The 21,454-nt window shown below is 45.0% G+C and overlaps 1 protein-coding gene across 1 annotated transcript in view; it reads left to right on the top strand.

Annotated features, from left to right (window-relative positions):
* The window catches only part of LOC119454469 (uncharacterized), a 124,272-nt gene that overhangs the window by 34,946 nt on the left and 67,872 nt on the right, over positions 1 to 21,454 (top strand). Inside the window, exons 4-5 of the mRNA XM_049668515.1 lie at positions 2,395 to 2,498; positions 5,517 to 5,713. Coding sequence (XP_049524472.1) covers positions 2,395 to 2,498; positions 5,517 to 5,713 — 301 coding nt within the window. The remainder of the gene's footprint in view (positions 1 to 2,394; positions 2,499 to 5,516; positions 5,714 to 21,454) is intronic.

A 21,454-nucleotide genomic window follows, 5' to 3' on the forward strand; every position in this document is an offset into this window, starting at 1 on the left:
ACCGCCGAAGCACTCTGTACAGATGGTCAACCAGCGAAGCTGAAACGTGCGGCCCCGGTGTTCAGCGGTGGGTTAATCCCGACGCTGCATTGAAGCGTTTTTCAGTTATTGGTTTCATGGTTATGTTTCTAGTGGAACGCAAACGCCAATGGCGGGCGGATGCTGCTAACCACGACGCCGAGCTAACTCGAGATATATCGAACGCACGCGACAACGGCGAGTCGAGGAGACGGCGTTGCGGGCAGAGCAGGTACGACGTGGTATTGGCGGGAACGTGTTCGCTAACGACGTAACTAACGGCGCTGCCAATAGAGACGTTTAGCGAAACATAGGAGGAACAGTTTTTTGTTTCCCCTAGCCATACACAGCTTGCGCTGGAAAAATAAATAGCAATAGCGGAAGGTGAAAGAACGCAATGAAAGAAAGCTGTAATTCATAATGCAAGATGAAAAACAAGAGTATATTCACATTCTATCAAAACGGGCGCGAGCACTGAGTGAGCTCTACAGGATGTCATCAAGCCCGTTCACATTAGGAGGAAGCTTTAGCTCGGGGCCAACTACGATGCCACCTAACCAACTACATGTAAAACGCAGAAATCCATTTTTTTAGACAACCAATGAAGTCATTTGAATGACATTTGTGACACTTGCGCGAAAGTGATTAATTCTAGTGACTGCTGGTTGATATCGATATATTGACAGGTATATATGACGTATTGATGTAGGCCCTATATTTTTCCTAAAAATTGCCGGCAATTGATAATTTTCATAAAAACAACACCATGAAGTTTACAAATCAATAACTGGGGACGAAAATCGCATATCGTAGTTGATCTAAACTGCATCCATCATAGCAAATTTGTTAGAATGTTTGCAAAGACTTTGCAGAAGTTGTACTCATATACAGGTGTCCCAGCTAAAGTAACCAAGGTAATAAAAACGACGGAGTGTACCAGTGGGCGGGAAAAAAGCTGTCAAAGAATTAAAATAAACTAATTGCCCAACTCTTTAAATATTGGCTGGAGCTAGAAACTGCCAATATGAAAGTTCTATACCACATTTAAAAACAGCCGGCTGAAGTGTTTGCAACGATGTACCATTGGTGGATCTTCTCGTAATTGCCTGTAAAACAGCCGGCGGAATGTAAAAAATAACCGTGTGATAGCGCCATGCCCTGAGATGAGCGATCAGGAAACGACAATGTTTGAAGGCCTCTTTTCGAGACAAACTAGCATGCCACGTCGCGATCGGGCACACAGAGCGAGCAGCGGTGATGAAGGTATGTCACGCTTCAACGTGACGTGGCATAAGCATATCATTCTCTCCACATGTGGAATGAAGCCCGAACACACAAAGTAATCAAGAAAGGAAGAAAAAACTTGGCCTTCAGTAAATGTTGGCGGCCGAACTGTTTAATCGGGGAGGAAAATACAATTGTGAAGTTGCATTCCTTCGCGATCAGATCTTATTCGCAAGAGCTGCTGGCGCGTATCTTAATTGCAGCCACTTGAAACGCAAAACCCTTTCCGGAGAGCGCTGCAACAACAAGCGAATTTTGTTTCTTGACCGGTCATCTGAGAGCGCTGAAATAGTGGCGCTATCACGCGCTTATTTTACATCGCAGCTGTATCCCTCTCGCTGGTCGAAAAATCTCGTGGCGTAAGCACCAAACGCCATACCCGATACCAGCTGTGCGATAGCTTCACCGAGCTAGGCGAGAGAGAGCTGAGAGAAAGCAGAGTATAAAAATAGCATCGCGCTGCATAGCGGATGCGAGGTGGAGAGGAGGAAGGAGGCAGGTGGCTGCCTTTCAAATGGGAGGTGCAGTGCAAGGGGGAACTTTAACATAGCTGACTCTATCTCATCATCACCTTTCGTTCGACTCTATCAACCAACAAAAGCCCTTTATTCCTATTCAATTCACTCCTAATTCAACTCATTCACCACTTCATACCCATTATCACTTCAGTTCACTTGCTTAATCATTATTCAACCCTTAATCGCGGTTTTTAGCGCATTATCCCCTCTTATGAAACGACGAAGACCTCACCATGAAACATATAAGGCTTTCGCCTTAATAAAGAAATTGTATATTTCTGTGCAGAACATCTTGAAGTTAACTGTGAAAATTGAACACAAATCACATGTTACCACAATTTACTATGACGTCCTTAGCAACATGCACTTAAAAATTTAACCCGAAAACACTCGGACGGAGAAAGTTCATTTTGCGAACCCTAATTTTGATGTACCGGAGCAGTGGGAAACATCCGGCTTGGAACTGCACCATTAAATATAAGTTTGGGAGATATTAAAAAATGCAACAGTAATTCGAAACGTCATTTTGCGAATGTGGAAAAAAGTATTCATTCGTTGCTTTTTCCCGCCCAAGGAGAGGTTCAAGAGCACATGAAAAACTGTGACGCTACACACGTGGTGACTGACCTTTGCCATTCCATCAAGTTCAGTCCTAGAGACCAAGGAACTAGCATAAAGGTAATTTTTCTCTTTTTTCTGTTTGCTGATTTAACGGTACCAGTTTAGATAATGTACTTGCGGAAAAATTATGTTTACGTAAAATGGATAGCCTGGGACGGGCAACTCTATCAAATATATGCACTAGCTCTATGCGTGAAGAAAACCACGTTGTTTGCAACATTACGTGTGCCCGAGCCGTTGTGCACACACAGGTTCTAATTATCAAGAAGAAAAGACATGTCCGATTGGCGCAATCTTTTGTTAGTTACAATGAAAAGAAAACACAGACAATGAACCCAGAGAAAGGCCAGTGAGAATTATTTGTTATCTTTAATTGAAATGTAGAACTGATTAGGCAAAGTTAAATGAAAGTGGAAGAAAAATTTTCCTGTCAAAACAAACCACGAGAAGGCAGTCTCAAACCGCAGGGCGCGCTGGGAGGCGGCTCTGCTCAGGGGCGCTATAACGTAAAATGATTCCAAACTGTCTTGATTCCAATGTCTGCAATCAATCTCCACGATTGGCCAAAACATTTTCGGGCCTCTCCCAACTTCGCCTGTCTGTCACGCGACGTCACGAAAACCGCGATAGCTGCCCATCTGGTATAGCGTGTACACAGTGATTATGCATGATTAAACCGCACAAAAGAAAAATAATCATTCCTGATTCGATGCCTTTTCCCCATTAGCTCTCTGCTATTGGTCCAATGTTTTCTGGCTACACCCACTTCACCTGTCTGTCACGCGACGTCACAAAACCGCGAAAACGCATGACGTCAAAGTGACGTGTACGCGAAAAAGATGCATTATTAGGCCGAACAAAACTGAAAATTTTTCTGAATAGCCACAGAGTGCCCCGTTCCGAAAGGAATAGAAGATGGCTGCCCACCGATCGCTCAGGCCTTCGCTACTCGCACCTGCCGGTGAGCATGTATTTATTTGCCATGGTAAACCTTTTTTGCGTAGCAGTAAAACGTTATCGGGCCCTTTCGGCACGTATACGATATCGCTCTGCCAACTTTTCCTTGCTGAGGATCCGTTTTAGCGGCATTCTTATCGTTCCGTTGCACGCCGCCGCGATTTTCGACCGGCCACAGCAAGCTAAGTAAGGCGAAGCGGACCAATCGGAGAAGCCAGCACCACCCTCTTCACGCGGTTATGTATGTTCACTTTGCTGGCTCGTCCCTATTGAAACCTTCTCCACTAGAGCGTGCTCCTCGCCTCTTGTCAGCCAATTAGATAAGAAAAACCGCTGAGTGTAGACAATGTTATTGCTTTTGAAAGCGAACAAAGACGACCTCCTATAAACATGGAGATTGTTTGATTGGGTTGTTCAGACAACGCTTGGAGTCACCGCCCGATGCTTGCGTCGGTGGTTACGTAAATTTGACGTCAGGAGTTTGGAATCAAAACAGTTTGGAATCATTTTACGTTATAGCGCCCCAGCTCCGCATTACACGACCAACTCTAGGCCGTCCCGCGAGCCGAGGAAGCCGGGCGAGCTCAAGGGCTCGCCGCCGAAGGCTAGGCTGGTGCTGAGGCCTGCCCCGAGATAACTTGGCAGGGCTCTCAATAAAGTTGTTCAATCAATCAATCAATCAATCAATCAAAATGTGAAAGTAAAATTTATATTTACCGCACGACGCGTACGGCGCTTTGGCGAATAAGATTCCGTAGCGGCTATCATTAAGGCAACTTTTTTGGGCATTCTAGCAGGTGCCCAACATTAGCCCGAGGCGTATTAGCCATCACTGCTCACAGCTATGAAAGCAAATCTTCAAATTTGTTTTAGCAGCAGGTTTAACGTGTTATATGAGCTTAGGAGCAGTAATTAAGCGAAAAAAAAACCGCATATCCTACCACATGACATAAAGACTGCGAAGTTCGAAGCCCTCAGACGGTATCTACATCAATTAGACATAACATATGCTTTCTGTGGTTCTTCTACGTGTTTTTACATGGTTGTGCCCAACAAATAATGTATAAGTAACTGTATGTAAACAGAAGAACGTGAATTCATTTAATGTATATATAAACTTATTGCAGTGATTACCACCTTGATTCTAAAACGACTGCACTAGTAACGCCGGAACGCCAATCCTTTGTGTACTGTACACGGATGCATCTATGGGTTCTCTTGTATGATAGCTCCGGCGACATTACACAAATGATCATGGTTTCACAGTTGAAAGACTTCATAAGTGTACACGCACTAACTGTATGCAATCTTCAGGGACCAATTTATTTTCAATTGGTCCTTCGTCATCGTCAGAGACGCTGCTACGCTCACCTTATTTTCCCCGTTGGCGTCGATGTTTAAACAGAAGGGAAACGAAAATAGGTCGTCCGAAGATTGCGAAATACTGCAGCAGTTTCTCCTTAAAACATGCTTCGTCACAAGTTGTAAATGTTACAAAGTCAGCAGCGCACTTATATCGACCTGTGAAGCCAGCGCAACTACTTTGTGGACTGATTTCCTATTGTCTTTGTGTAGAACGACGCCCTCTGGTTTAATGAACGTCTCAGAAAGCGTAGTCAGACAATTTGAATGAACACGGTTTATAGGGTGACTCAGCGCGGCCTCCTTAACATGCACCCTGTTAATACGGCCGCATCAGGGCGTCGCTTTAACAAGATTGAAGTGTTCGCTTAGTGTTATGAAGTTTTGTATATACAGTTCCCAATGTGCCCATGGCGTAAAACATGTCAGGTAACGCATTTATTATCATATTTTGAGCCACAGAGCGAACGTAGTCGCCAGTATATTCTGACCAATTTAGCCTTAACAAAATGCCCTTTTGTTGTTTTCACATACGAATGCAGATGACCTTTAGCCAATATCATACTTTATGAAAGAATAGGTTAGTTCCTGAAGGAAAGCGTAACGAATCTAACACAGGAAGCCTTTGTCAGTCGTATACACCTGTGAAACTGTGTTTGCTTCTGTGCTTTTTCTTTGTGTATGTATGCAAGAAAGAAATAAAGACACCACTACAACTACTACTACTACTACTACTTCTACAAACTTACTTTTCAGGCATATTTTGCTGTTGGTGACGTGCCTGGATTTATTTCAATTTCTAACTTTGACACATATAATGAAGAGGATTACCAGGAGGTGAGAAGGTGCCCCGGACGCATCCTGGTCATGACATACACCTCTGGTACAACTGGTCAAACCAAAAACGTTGAAATCGCGGAAAATCGATTTCTTCAGAAAGCCTGCGGAATGGAGTAAGTATCAATTAAAAGAGACCCCTCTGAATTCAGTCCTTCTGGCGTTGCTGATCGTATGTGAACTTTGGAAGCTACACAGTAAAAGTTTTTACACCCAGAAGGGTGTAAATAGGCTTGTCGCAGAGACGACACCCTAAGGGTGTAAGTTAGCACCTATTTTACAAGGTGCCTTTTCGGCACACCCTAAAACAAGGGTGCCCATGTAAAGAAACTGTAGGGTGTTGTGAAAACACCCCAACCGAAGGGTGGCAGCTACACCCTTCATTTATTTTTCCTTATTTAACACCCACTGTGGAGGGTGCCAGATGGGTGTACAGCCCCTGTGCCAGATGTCAAATAGCTTGAACCGAACTTTAAAGTGGAACACTTTATAGATGAATGAGACCTATGGTATATTGCTTACAGTTGCCTGAACTTAAATGTTTTTTTAAGTTAAATTATAGTTAAACAATATATATGTATAATGCATGTGGAGATTTAAAATATTATTCCATGAGCCGTGCTTTGAAAAGTGCATGTTGTCTCATGCAGGAGTTCAATATGATTCATGGTCTCAGTCATCGGAGATGTATCACTTTTTTTTAAAATCTGCTCAAGCTTTACAATTCAAACACAAGTTATACGTATCGTACACATGCACTATACACACACAAAAACATCACATTTAGCATGTCTTAGATCTCTGGCTAATATGTATTCTGCTTCACTCCATGGACATGCAAAAGAAGTCACTGCTGCATTCGTACAAAAATGCAAAGCTTAACTAAATGGTGAAGCATATATATGAGACCTATATGTAACAATTTGAAAAGAAAATGTGAATGAACTTTATTGTATTTCATACAAGGAGCAATAAAATACAAACATTATTTGTAAAGTATCACAGCAGTTAACAATATATAGATTGCAACTGATCACAGTAATTCACATGGATCACAGTATATCTGTGGTATAATATACGTGTATACTGAGTACAAGTGAGAGAGTACGAGTGAGTAAAAGCAGAGCAGCCATTTGCAAAAAAAACTGTGTGGTGGCCTTCGCACAAAAAAAAATTATAGTACATTAACAGAGGTGACACCACGTATATATCTGCTCTTCATCTGTGCATATTTCACCTGAGTACACAATAAGATTTGTTCAACAGTAATATCACACAACTCTGTAAGGATGTTTCTACAAACACATTGCTGATATGTAAAAACAGCCGTTCTGAAATAAAAGAACGGTTCCTTTGGAGACATGCCACCAGCAGTGTCGACCACGAGGTTATGGGTGATACATGGTAATTAGTTGCTAAATAACAAAAATAAAATACATTTTATTTTTAGTTTGAGTGGACTCATCGTAATCGGGAAATTATATAGACTTTAGAATCTGGAAAAAATGCAATTACCCACACAACTGCAGCACGATGAACTTTGGCTATCACAGCACGCGAAACTGTACCCGAGGCTACAGTGAGCACAGACGCGCCCTTCGAGGGGGCGTTCTGCTCACATCACCCAACAGTGGGCAGCAATAGGGATTCGTGCAGTGTGCTGGTAGCCCGCTTCTGGGCGACGTAAGCAAAATGTTGCCTTGAGTTTCAGCAGCATCTCAGTTTCAGTTTCGCGTGCTCAGACAGCCTAAATTCATCACGCCACAGTTCTGCGAGTAATTGTATTTTTCCAGATCCAAAAGTTCACATGTCTTGTGCAGAGAGCTTGCTTTAATTTCCTGGTTACAATGAGTCTGCTGAAACTAAAAGTAAGATATATTAGATTGTTAATTAGCAACTAATTACCAGATATCCGCCATCCACCCATGGTCGGCACCACTGACAGCATTGCTGTCTTCTAACGAGCCGTCCTTGTACTTCAGAACGGCTATTTTTAAATATTACGTAAATTCTTTGTAGAAACACCAGTATATGTAGTATATAAGCGACTAGCTTTCACTCGGATGAGGCATTGGCAACACATGTACAAAAAATAAACGAGCTAAAGATACTACAGCCTGCCAGCAGATTCATAAAGGTTAAGCAAAGGCTGCCGGTATTCATGACAATGTAACAGTACTTCAGCCTGATAATTGTCCCACGCAACATTGTTTTACAATCCAAAACTTGTAAAAACCTTATAAAAATTGGATACTCTGTTGCGTTTTGACTAGTATGTCAGGCCTCAGCTGCTAAGTTATACATAATAAACATAAAACAAAGTTCATAAAAGGACAGTCAAACCACAAAAACTTTCACTTGTATTGGAAAGGTTACACAATGCAACACATGCGCAAAATATAAAATATTGACCAAGCAGCATGTTACGAAAAGTGGAGCACTGGCTGCCAGTGTTGATGTGCCCTATAAGGGAATACAAACGTTAACAGTTGTATCATGCAGTACTTATAAGCTCGGACATTGTTCCCTGGCTGGCAAATAGGTTTCATAAACAAACTATGTTAAGGAAGAGCAAGCAAGCTATAATCTTTGTATAAAACTGCTGACAATCGTTTCACACACATTAATGTTAAGGCAGACCTCATTAGAACTAGACGTATTGTAATCTTTTCAGCACATAGCAACACCCAGCAACGTTTTCGATAAGTACGTGCAGACTACAGTACACCACGTTTGTTTTTTGCTGACCTACACTTGGGCACTATTACATTGTCTGTCAAGTCATCAGAACAAAAAAAGGTGCAGTCTATAGGTGGTTGGCACAAGCAGCGGAAGAAGTTACTGGATCATGCTATTATCGTGATCAAAAAGAAAGAAAATGATACATTAAAAATTGCAGAAAACTATTGCTCAAGCTATTGCACAAAATTGTCAGGCTAGCATTCGTATGGTAACGTACATGAACCTCGGTGTCGCATTGCCTGCACAACTCTGTTCACAAACTTTGTAACAACCACTTGGCATTATTACATTCAAACCAAAAGACAATCATTCCAGTACTGCACTGGTGCTGAAGTATTTAGGCCCATATATTATGTTCAATATAAAAAATGCACTCATGATTGCGATGACCCCTTCCTCCGCATTTTTGACCATGAACAGCCGCTCCTTGTCGACACAGAGGTGGAGAAACTCTGCCTGTTCCAGGTTGTGGCCAGAATACACCACACAGGGGGTGAGTGGAACCCTCTCGTCCTGCAATGACAACAAAGAAAGCTTACTGATCATGAAAGTATATTAATGCTTTTGTGTAAGCACAATATAAAGGGGTTGCTATGCTTATCACGGAGCGGCATATTTTCGAGATATTTCGAGTGGTTTTGACGCCAATTAACGGCCGCCAAAAAAAAACGTCGTGTCCTCACTGTGCGGCGTATAATTTCGGGAAGGCGACAGGCCGATTAACGGGCGTCAAAAATGTCGTGGCCCCACGGGGTGGCATCTCGTTTCGAGACATCGACACGCCGATTAACGGACCTAGAGGTGTGCGTCCATGTGGTGCATGCAGTGTCGGGGCTCGACCTTGGAGAGAGGGCAATCTACCATCCTTTGTCCATGCTGAAAGGGGCACGGCCAAGACTTTTGGGCACAGTCATGAATTAATTAGGTGAACTCTGCATACCGGCAGTTCCCCTACATAGGGAACTAGAGAAAGGAGAGGCTATTTAAGTGCACGTTTTGGTCCCAGCTAATTAGTCTAGAAGCTGAACCTATGTGCTGCTGAGAAGCCATCAGGGGGCTAGTGCCGTCCAGTATCTCCTGGGCTGCCTGGCCACATCGGAATTCCGAGGAACTAGTTGACGAACGAGACTACAAACCAACGTCTGCAACGAAGCTCACGGTAGATCGCCTTAAGTTAGCTCAACCTGCTTAAGAGAAGACGTCAAATCTAGACTCCCGGGAAATCCAGCCCAGCAATTGCAGCCACCTCAGCAAGATCGGCCCGCCAGCATTCTTCCGGAAAGCTTCGCGCGCCGACTTCACGGTTTATGGTCTTGCTGCTGCCCGGCCACGCGTATGACATCGTTGTTTTCTTTTGAACATTATTTTAGTGAAATGCTGTTATGTGTTATTCTTGTATATTTGATCCGCGCCCTGTTTCATATGTATATGTATTGTTATTGCTGATCACATTTCTCCGTCATCATTGTGTTTCAGGGGCGCTATAACGTAAAAAGATTCCAAACTGTTTTGATTCCAATTTCTGCAATCAGCCTCCACGATTGGTCAAAACATTTTCAAGCCACTCCCAACTTCGCCTGTCTGTCACGTCACGAAAACCGCGACAGCTCCCCATCTGATATAACGTGTACACACTGATTATGCATGATTAAACCGCACAAAGAAAAATAATCATTCCTGATTCGACGCCTTTTCACCATTAGCCCTCTGCTATTATCCAATGTTTTCTGGATACGCTCACTTCGCCTATCTGTCACGCGACCTCACAAAACTGCGAAAACTCACCACGTCAAAGTGACGTGTATGCGAAAAAAAATGAATTATGCCGAATAAAACGGAAAATTTCTCTTAATAGCCACAGACTGCCCCATTCCGAAAGGAATAAAAGATGGCTGCCTGCGGATCACTCAGGCTCTCGCTACTCGTACCTGCCGGTGAGCATGTAATTATTTGCGCATGATAAACATTTTTGTGTATGAGTAAAACGTTATCGAGCCTTTTCGCCATGCATACAACATCGCTCTGCCAACTCTTCCTTGCTGAGGATCCGTTTTAGCAGCATTCTTATTCTTCCATTGCACGCTGCCGCGATTTTCGACCAGCCACCGCAAGCTAAGTAAGGCGAAGCGGACCAATCGGAGAAGCTGGCACCACCCTCTTCATGCGGTTATCTATTTTCATTGTGCTGGCTCGGCCCCATCGAAACCCTCTCCACTAGAGCGTGCTCCTCTTGTCAGCCAATTAGATAAGAAAAACCGCTGAGTATAAGCAATGTTCTTGGTTTTCAAAGCGAACAAAGGTGACCTCCTATAAACGAGGAGAGTGCTTGATTGAGTTGTTCAGACAACGCTGCGGGTCACCGCCCGATGCTTGCATCGGTGGTTATGTAAATTTGACATCAGGAGTTTGCAATCAAAACTGTTTGGAATCATTTTATGTTATAGCGCCCCAGGTGTGTTTGTATTGTCTTTTTTATTATTTTATTTTATTAATTGTGTATACTTATCTGGCGATAAATATCTGTTTTTTTTGTTTACTCACGACTCTGACTCTTTCACTCTGTTCGCTTGAGTACGGAAGACCAACCGGCTTGTATACCCCATCGATTGACTTCGCGCCGACGATGAACGGGTGACAGCTATGACACTTATGCAAGCAAGTATAATGCCATGCACCCTTAAGGGAAAACAATGTAGGCTGTAGAGAAGCTTAACACAACCCAGCATTATTCGAATAACCTGTGTAATCCAAGCAAGGTCATTTTTGCAGCATAGATGCGCCTCACATCGAGTGCAAGAGCAGTTCAAAATTGTTCGTTTGTTCATCCTTACGTTTTGTTTATTGACTTATGATTTAATTGCCGTTTTTTTATTATTTATACATGTATTGTTGTTGTTCTTCCTAACATGTACAGCACTTATTAATCATTGTATCTCCTCCCCCCCCCCTGTAATACACTCCCTTTGAGGGCCTTTACCGGTAGCATGAATAAATAGCTGGTGAAATTAGGTAGCATGTCAGTTCACATTTAAAAAAAAACCCATCTGGATCTTTATACAGTTGCCAAACTGTTTCTACGATTGAAGCCATTTGAGGAATTACAGCATTGTTTAGATCTGATTTCATTAACAAAAATGTGAAGGAACTTACGTCCTCATGTACAAATAGCGCTCGCACTGCTGGTTCTTCCTTCCCATTTGGAGCAATTGTCCTCAGAGTTGCAACAGCAAGGAGGTCTGTAAACAGATGACAATTCGTGTTAGCTTCAATGATCACACGGATATGTGCAATACAATTGCACAAAATTCTTGTTCTTTTTTACTTGTAAAACCTCTGTTTACCTTTGATTCAACAATATCTTTGTTTTATAAAAGTGCTGAATATATCAATCACAAAGCAAGAGGTTATAATCGTCACACAGAAAATTTAGATCGCGATCGAGGGGACCGCACTACCATGCAGTTCAAACGTGGTAAATTCCTCGTTGGCGTAACCTATTCTCCGCGCACAGGCGCGGTATTTTGGACAGCCATTCTTGCGCCTGCGGGTCAGCCATGCCAGATTATACTTTTCTCACGCCTTACGGCGCTCTACCTTCAAAATACCATCACTGATTTACCCGGGGGAGCAGTTTAGGCATTTTCTTTCAGTTAATATGTTTTGAAAAGTCACGGAGAGCATACGGAATGACCAACCGGCTTGTATACCCCGTCGATTGACTTTGCGCCGACGATGAACGGGTGACAGCCGGACACTTATGCAAGCAAGTATGTTGTCATGCAGCCTTAACTGCAAACAATGTAGGCTGTAGAGAAGCTTAACACAACCTAGCATTATTCGAATAACCTGTGTAATCCAAGCAAGGTCATTTTTGCAGCATAGATGCTCCTCACATCGAGTGCAAGAGCAGTTCAAAATTGTTCGTTTGTTCATCCTTACGCTTTGTATATTGACTTATGATTTATTTGCTATTTTTTATTATTTATACATGTATTGTTGTTGTTCTTCCTAATATGTACAGCACTTATTAATGATTGTATCGCCCCCCCCCCCCCCCCCATGTAATACACTCCCTAAAAAAATTAAATAGGGTTTTACGTGCCACAACCAGTTGTGATTATGAGGCACGCCGTAGTGGGGGACTCCGGAAATTTCGACCACCTGGGGTTCTTTAACGTGCACCTAAATCTAAGTACACGGGTGTTTTCGCATTTCGCCCCCATCGAAATGCGGCCGCCGTGGCCGGGATTCGATCCCGCGACCTCGTGCTCAGCAGCCCAACACCATAGCCACTGAGCAACCACGGCGGGTAATATACTCCCTGTGAGGGCCTTTACCGGTAGCATGAATAAATAAAAATTAATAAATAGGTGGTGAAATTAGGTAGCATGTCAGTTCACATTTAAAAAAAAGCATCTGGATCTTTATACAGTTGCCAAACTGTTTCTACGATTGAAGCCATTTGAGGAATTACAGCATTGTTTAGATCCGATTTCATTAACAAAAATGTGAAGGAACTTACGTCCTCATGTACAAATAGCGCTGGCACTGCTGGTTGTTCCTTCCCATTTGAAGCAATTGTCCTCAGAGTTGCAACGGCAAGGAGGTCTGTAAACAGATGACAATTCGTGTTAGCTTCAATGGTCGCACGGACATATGCAATTGCACAAAATTCTTGTTCTTTTTTACTTCTAAAACCTCTGTTTACCTTTGATTCAACAATATCTTTGTTTTATAAAAGTGCTGAATATAGCAATCACAAAGTCAGAGGTTATAATCGTCACACAGAAAATTTCGATCGCGATCGAGGGGACCGCACTACCATGTAGATCAAACGTGGTAAATTCCTCGTTGGCGTAACCTATTCTCTGCACACAGGCGCGGTATTTCGGACAGCCATTCCCGCGCCTGCGGGTCAGCCATGCCAGATTATACCTTTCTCACGCCTTACAGCGCTCTACCTTCAAAATACCATCACTGATTTTCCTGGGGGAGCAGTTTAGGCATTTTCTTTGAGTTAATATGTTTTGAAAAGTCACGGAGAGCATACGGAACGACCAACCGGCTTGTATACCCCGTCGATTGAATTCGCGCCGACGACGAACGGGTGACAGCTGTGACACTTATGCAAGCAAGTATAATGTCATGCAGCCTTAACTGCAAACAATGTAGGCTGTAGAGAAGCTTAACACAACCCAGCATTATTCGAATAACCCGTGTAATCCAAGCAAGGTCATGTTTGCAGCATAGATGCTCCTCACATCGAGTGCAAGAGCAGTTCAAAATTGTTCGTTTGTTCATCCCTACGTTTTGTATATTGACTTATGATTTAATTGCTGTTTTTTATTATTTATACATGTATTGTTGTTGTTCTTCCTAATATGTACAGCACTTATTAATGATTATATCGACCCCCCCCCCCCATGTAATACACTCTCTGTGAGGGCCTTTACCGGTAGCATGAATAAATAACAATGAATAAATAGGTGGTGAAATTAGGTAGCATGTTCACATTGAAAAAAAAAAAAAAGCATCTGGATCTTTGTACAGTTGCCAAACTGTTTCTACGATTGAAGCCATTTGAGGAATTACAGCATTGTTTATATCCGATTTCATTAACAAAAATGTGAAGGAACATACGTCCTCATGTACAAATAGCGCTAGCAGTGCTGGTTCTTCCTTCCCATTTGAAGCAATTGTCCTCAGAGTTGCAACAGCAAGGAGGTCTGTAAACAGATGACAATTCGTGTTAGCTTCAATGATCACACAGATATGTGCAATACAATTGCACAAAATTCTTGTTCTTTTTTACTTGTAAAACCTCTGTTTACCCTTTGATTCAACAATATCTTTGTTTTATAAAAGTGCTGAATATAGCAATCACAAACCAAGAGGTTATAATCGTCACACAGAAAATTTCGATCGCGATCGAGGGGACCGCACTACCATGTAGATCAAACGTGGTAAATTCCTCGTTGGCGTAACCTATTCTCCGCGCACAGGCGCGGTATTTCGGACAGCCATTCCCGCGCCTGCGGGTCAGCCATGCCAGATTATACCTTTCTCACGCCTTACGGCGCTCTACCTTCAAAATACCATCACTGATTTTCCCGGGGGAGCAGTTTAGGCATTTTCTTTGAGTTATGTTTTGAAAAGTCACGGAGAGCATACGGAACGACCAACCGGCTTTATACCCCGTCGATTGACTTCGCGCCAACGACGAACGGGTGACAGCTGTCACACTTATGCAAGCAAGTATAATGTCATGCAGAGTTAACTGCAAACAATTTAGGCTGCAGAGAAGCTTAACACATACGAAAAGGCTGGCATGAGCGAAAATACTGCTCCAGGACAGTAGCCCCGGTCTCCACTACGGCCCCTACTGCTCCCCCGGGAAAATCAGTGATGTTATTTTGAAAGTAGAGGCGCGAGAAAGCTATATAATCCGGCATGACTGATATAGCACGAGCACCGCAGGCGTGAGTATGTCCATCCGAGGTAACGCGCCCGTGCGAGAATAGGTGACGCCAACGAATAATCTACCCCGAACGTAATCCTTTTTCCCATTCACGCGTCCTTTTTGCCGTAAGACGCCGTTTACTTGCATTTTGTAAACAATATTTCTGATCGCGACGCCGGCTTACCACATACAAACAAGATGACAACGGGCTTACCTCGTGAGCAAGTTACGAGCACGTAGACTGTTGAACATCCGTTGAGGGGGTAGCGCTGAGCCAACACGGCTGAGCTTAGCGCTACCGTTGAGGGCAGGCTTTCCGTATCCAAGCATGCACATACGTGCACCTGAACACACGACTTCTTCGATGCCATTGCGTGCAGAGTTTTGTAGACGAAGTGAAACACATTCAGCACAAATATCCCCGCGCTATGACGGCACACCACGACCACACACGCGCACGTCACACAGCGACAAATTCGGAACTTCGCCATTTTGAACATGCCGAGAGTCAACCAGCGTAACCATCCATCGCTTCTGTTCTTCGCTCCCGTTGCGTCAATCTCTGTTCCTTGGGGCCTTGCTCCACTCTTGAGTACAAATCAAGACATATTTACGGTGAACTAACAATCTGCACAACATAAAACGATAAAAGCCGACTGACTACACATTCGCAGCTGCATCAACCGCTTGTTAGATCCTTCGAGACCGGAGGCACAGCGCACGGTGCCACCTGGTGCCGCGCTCTGCGAGCACGAAGAACAAATCAGATTCGGTTTCGTTTTCCAGTTCATGCTGTAGTTGCTGGAACTGTAAAATTATTGCTCGACAAATTATTTAACTCTGAAAGAGGATAACGCTTCCTCTTCGACAAGGTAGTGCAGTTTGTTCAAAGAGATAGAAAAAGCAAGGAGAGGAAAGGCAAGCAAGTCAACCAGACAAGCGTCCGATTTCCTACTGGGGATGGCAAACCCCAGTGCCCCTGTGTTGCAATGCAGTGCACTGCAATCTATCTAGTGTAGTGCTAATTTGGGGTGGTTGGTGCATGTAATGAACGGGTAAATAATGAGTTGTTTCATAACTTTTTATCAATGTTAGAACGTATATTTTACGAGGACTGATATCCATAAAAATACTTTTTCATTAATATTTTGATAGGTCATATTGTTATTTCAATATTGAAGCGAGACAATAGTGAAGTTTAGCCACTTGACAGGAATGCTGTCAGCGGCACCAGCCTCGCAAAATATACACCTGAATAGTGTCGCATAACGCACTGGTGTTCCACATATATGCACCAAAAAGCTTTTCTCGAAAAATAGAAAGGAGAACGTCATGCAAGCACTTTTCGAAGGAATATCTTAAAAACTTGATTCGCTCACCAAGTTCGCACTTACTGGGTGTATTTTGCATACAGGCTGACTTGAATTTTGTAATTACCGCATGCTCTTTAAATTGAAAATGAAAGCTAGCCGATTGCAATAAGTACATATGGATTTTAATACTTTACGATAGATACACTTAACATGAATTGCCTTGAACACTGTATTACCGAATAAAGCGCCTTTATTATCACCAATGCTTTGGGCATGTTTATATATAGCCTTTGTCGAAGACGCATGCGCACACATGTGTGTACGCATACATATTTGTGCGTCACTTACACCCTTCTTGAGCCTAAAGAAACACCCTTGGTGCCAATCGGAGGGTGCAAAAGATGTACGCACCCTATATATATAGGGTGTAGTATTGTAAAATAATGACAAAAGGGTGTGAAAGGGTGTAGGCAAGGGTGTTAAAATTAAAATACACCCCTTTTTACACCCTTTTGGGTGTAAAAACTTTTACTGTGTACCATATATCACAACTGCTGCACCGAGGGCGGTAGTGGTCGCGTGGGCCTAGCGGTCAGCAGCTTGACCAGCAGAGTTGGACCCAGACAGACCCGCGCGACGGTCCATGTGACGAGTAATAAAAAAAACGAAGTCTCAGTTTCGCCCGAAAGGCGAAACATCGTTGGCGATAGCAAAGTAGTGCACAGCTCTACATATTAAGGATAGTGTAGCGAACAGAGACGCTAGTGGGTCCGGCTCTAGTGGGTCCAGACGCTAGTGGGCCCAGCGCTCTTGCTCGGCAACGGCGCTCGTGCTTTGGAGCTGTTGTTATTAGGTGCTGTTAATAGAAGTCGAAGCGCTGCTGCGAGTTCTAATAATCCCTTTCACAATTGGTGGAGGTGCTGCGCCCTAAAATCCCGCAACCTGGAACTTCAATCCCGCACGTTACCGTCCACCATGCCTGAAGAACCATCCCAGCAAGTGCCTCGCCCTGCACCGGCACGATGCTCTGGCGTGCCTCGCCACCGGGACCCTGCTATATTCAAAGGCGCGGATGACACCGGCGCTGAGGATTAGCTAACGACCTACGAGCGGGTAAGCCGCACAATAAATGAGACGAAGCAAGAAAGCTGAGCGACGTGCTATTCTACCTCGCGGGTGTGGCCAATTTACGATACAACAACCATGAAACTGTTTCTCGATGTGGTCAGACTCCACGACTTAATTTGTGGGTGTTTTTGATCGCCCTGCTGTTTGTAAGCCACGCGCCGAACAGCGTTTGCGGGAACGCGCTCAGCAAGGGTGTGAATCATTCACCAGTTACATCGAAGACATCCTGGACTTATGCAAGAAAGTCAACGCCACCATGTCGGAGTCTGATAAGATCAGGAATGTTACGAAAGGCATAGAAGACGATGCCTTTAAGATGCTGCTTGCCAAGAATCCTCGCACTGGGGCAGAGATGATTACACTGTGCCAAAGTTACGAGGAGCTACGCAGGCAGCGGTTGTTGACCCGTCGCCCCACATCGCGCGACGAACACCTCGCTGGCTTGACGGCCATTTCTGACCAGTCAGCGTTGCTGGCAGAAATGGAGGCGTTCGTGCGTGAGGAAATTGCACGCTAGATCTCCTTGATGGCCTTTGCACAGCCACAACCGGTACAAGAGCCAACGTCAAGTAGTGTGCCTCCGCTCCGCCGCGCCACAGCGGAAGAACTCTACAAGGATTTGCCTGAGTGCCGCGAGCATGTTCCTGCGGCGGCGCCTCTCAGCTACGCTAGAGTTGTGGCCAGGTTCCAACAGATCGCTGCGGCTGCACCACTCAGCTACGCGGAAGTCAATGCCGTCATTGATTGCGCACGGGATGAACTAGAATTGTCGCCGCTCTCAGATTTGACGCTCGCCGACAATGCTTCTCTTCCGAACAAACTACTCGTCAGACACGACACCAACGTTCCTCACAACTCGTCAATGGTTCTTTCTATGTACTGAAACAGCCTGTCCAAGGCCGTCGCACTATTTTCTCCGTCTGAGCGCGTTTCCACTCGAAAAGGTCACTCCTATGCCTTTTGCGACGGTGAGCGTCCACAGGAATCCAGCGCTATATTTGTTTGTAACCTCTTCCCGTACCCTGTGATGCTGCTCAGAGGCCAGTATCTTGGAAATGTCGAAGCTATCGAAGAAGTGCAAATTACGGTCGTTAACGAAGCCACATACTGCGCCCATTACAGTACGCTCGGTTCTCTTTCTACATCTGGTCCATTACCCACGTATGTGTTCGATTCTTCTATCGCCAATTACCTCACATCAGGCCAGCGATCTCAGCTTCTGTGCATTTTACAAAAAATTTTGTTCGTCTTTCGATGTCGGGCAACCTTCCCTGGGCCAGACGTCGGCTGTTACGCACCAGATCGGCACTGGCTCACAATCGCTATTGCGGCAACAACGCCCATATCATTTATCTGCTACAGAACGTCGTGTGATTGAATGAACAAGTGGCATATAAGCTCCGCCGCGAAGTAATCTGACCTTCCCACACTCCATGGGCATCTTCCGTTGTCCTTGTTACGAAGAAGGATGGTTCTGTAAGGTTCTGTGTGGACCATCGGCGCCTCAACAAGATCACTCGCAAGGACGTTTACCTGCTTCCGTGAATCGACGACGCTATAGACAGCCCACAAGGAGCAGAATTTTTTTTAATCTTTCGATCTGCTCTCAAAGTATTGGCAAGTATCTATGGCAGATGACTATCGACCGAAGACAGCCTTTGTCACGCTCGGCGGTTTATACGAATTTAACGTCGTGCTGCTTGGACTCTGTAATGCGCCAGCAACTTTTTATCGCATGATGGATACCGTTCTGCGCAGCTTGAAATGGCACGCGTGCTTGTGCTACCTTGATGACGTCGTTGTTTTTGCTCCGGACTTCTTCACGTAGATTCAACGGCTCTGGCGTCTTTTGACGTGTTTGAGAGACGCTGGCCCACAACTAAATTTACAGAAGTGCCGATTTGCAGCGCGGCAGGTAACGATTCTTGCTTACATCATCTTCAAGGATGAAATTCTCCTCGATCCAGCCAAACTTCGGCGAATTTCGATCCAGCCAAACTTCGCCGTGTCGTCGCCGAATTCCGTAGACCTACGACCATCAAAGAACTGCGACGTTTCCTAGGTTTGTGTTCCTACTCCCGACACTTCATTCGAAATTTCGTCGCCATCATATCGCCCCTGACGAAGCTCCTTGGAAGCAACGGACCCATTCATTCGTGGTCGTCAGATTGCGAGGAGGTGTCCACGAATCTTCGTCGTTTACTGACGTCTCCCCCAATATTGCTCCACTACGACCCGACGGCCCCTACAGATCTGCACACAGATGCCAGCGGTGTTCGCCTCGGCGCTGGCTTTCCTGAATATGTCGTGGCCTATGCAAGTCGTACCCTTACGAAAGCCCAGACCAATTACAATGTCACAGAAAAAGAATGTTTGGAGATTATCTGGGCTCTTACCACGTTCCGGCCTCATTTGTATGTCCGCCCATTTGGTGTCGTCACGGACCACCATGCTCTATCTTGGTTGTCGTCATTGAAAGGTCCTCCAGGTCGTCTGGCCTGCAGGACCACGATATGCGCGTGCTGTACCGCAACGGACGCCAACATTCGGACGTGTTCCTCGAAGTTTCCCAACATGGATCTCGCCCCGGTGTCTTCTATGTGGATGTCGCGGGTCCTTCGCCCTCTGGCTACTATTCGGCTGCCGTGATCCACGATGGAAAGACGCTTGATGGCTTCTCCATTCGTGCCTCTACTTCAATTAAGGCGGAGATGATGACCCAACGCAAGGGTCATCATCTCGGACTCACGCTCTGCTTGCTCCCGATACTTTGCCGGTTCCGTGTCGCCCCTCACAGCTCACCTCCTCCGGGCCGCCTCCTGGCGTTTCGTACCTCACCCCGTCCGACTTGTCTGGCCCCCGGGTCATGAGAGTCTTCCTGGTTACGAGGATGCCGGTGCTGCCGCCCGCGCGCTTCTTCCCCGGGCCATTAGCCCTTCTCCCCTCTCGCCTGATCCTGCAACCCAGTCTCTCACATCTTTTCGAGAAATCTTGGCCTATTACCGCGGTGGTCGTCGGCTTTTTCCGGCCACGGTCCGGGGTTTGTCTAAGGCCGATGAGCAAACCCTGCACCGCTTACAGACCAATACCTGTTGTGTCCTGCCGTGGCTCGCCATTTTCTGCCTAATACAAGTGGACATTGTCGCCATTGTGCGGTCGTGGCTGACACCTACTACATGGTTGCAGCTTGCCCCTCTTTCTCTTTTCCTCTCTCCCCCCTTTTCCGTTCCCACATGAGAGGCCTGGGATGAGACCCTGCTCAGCTGTTCTACCTTGTGCGCCCAGAGCGTCCTGGTGGCGCGTGCCCGAGCGGCGGCCATCTTCAACGGAATCCCGGACTAGGGAGTCCACTTAGGTGCATCCTCTTCGTGGGTCAACTCTTGTATTTTCCTAAAATAAAGGTTTTCGCAACCACCACCACCACCTCGACGTTCGTGACAACCTTCAGCTTTAATTCAGCGCGCTTCGCACCTGCAACGCTTTCTCTCTATTGCGGACTCCCGGCAGCTGGCAAATGAGCCGGAAGAGCTGGCTGTGAAAATTAACTGCACAAATAGATAAAAGATGGAGCCGGCTTCTTGCGAGTGGCATGGAGGAGCCGGTTGTGGTTCCTGCATGGAGGTTGTAGCGGTGCGCGAAAGTATGCTGGACATGGAAATTAACTCATGCGCGCGCGGCATCAGCACACCGAACTCGACTGCTTCTCCGCTGGAATTTTTTCCCCCGATTCTTGGCTGCTAAGTTTAAGGTGAGGTCCATAGACGGGTGCGGTTTTGACTCGAGATTATACGGTAGTCGTGTGCCTTTCGATGGGCGATTTGGAACTGTGTATTTTTTGATAATGTTGTAAATAACTCGAAATTTTTTCATGCAACCATGCTTGTTTTACAATGTGTGAAATGTTGCTTGCTTGCATAACAACACATTACTGCACTATGTTTCACTGCATATGTTGAGCGTGTTGTATTATATATTCACCATGCTTGCTGCTTGCCTTGCAGCAGGGAGCCCGGGCACCTTTTACGTCAAGCATGCCTTCACTTTTTGTCGCAGAGCCCGTCCGTTTTCTACAATAAAATGGAGTAAAAATAAAAATAAGACGAAAAATTAAGTACTGGGTAAAAGCTAATGTTGTTATGCGGCAAACTAGTCTATGTAAATGCGTAGTGCGAATAGCTGATTTCGTAGTGCACTGTTTTTGTAGCACCTCATTA

This window comes from Dermacentor silvarum, chromosome 5 (assembly GCF_013339745.2).
Source record: "Dermacentor silvarum isolate Dsil-2018 chromosome 5, BIME_Dsil_1.4, whole genome shotgun sequence".
NCBI classification, from domain to species: Eukaryota; Metazoa; Arthropoda; class Arachnida; order Ixodida; family Ixodidae; genus Dermacentor; species Dermacentor silvarum.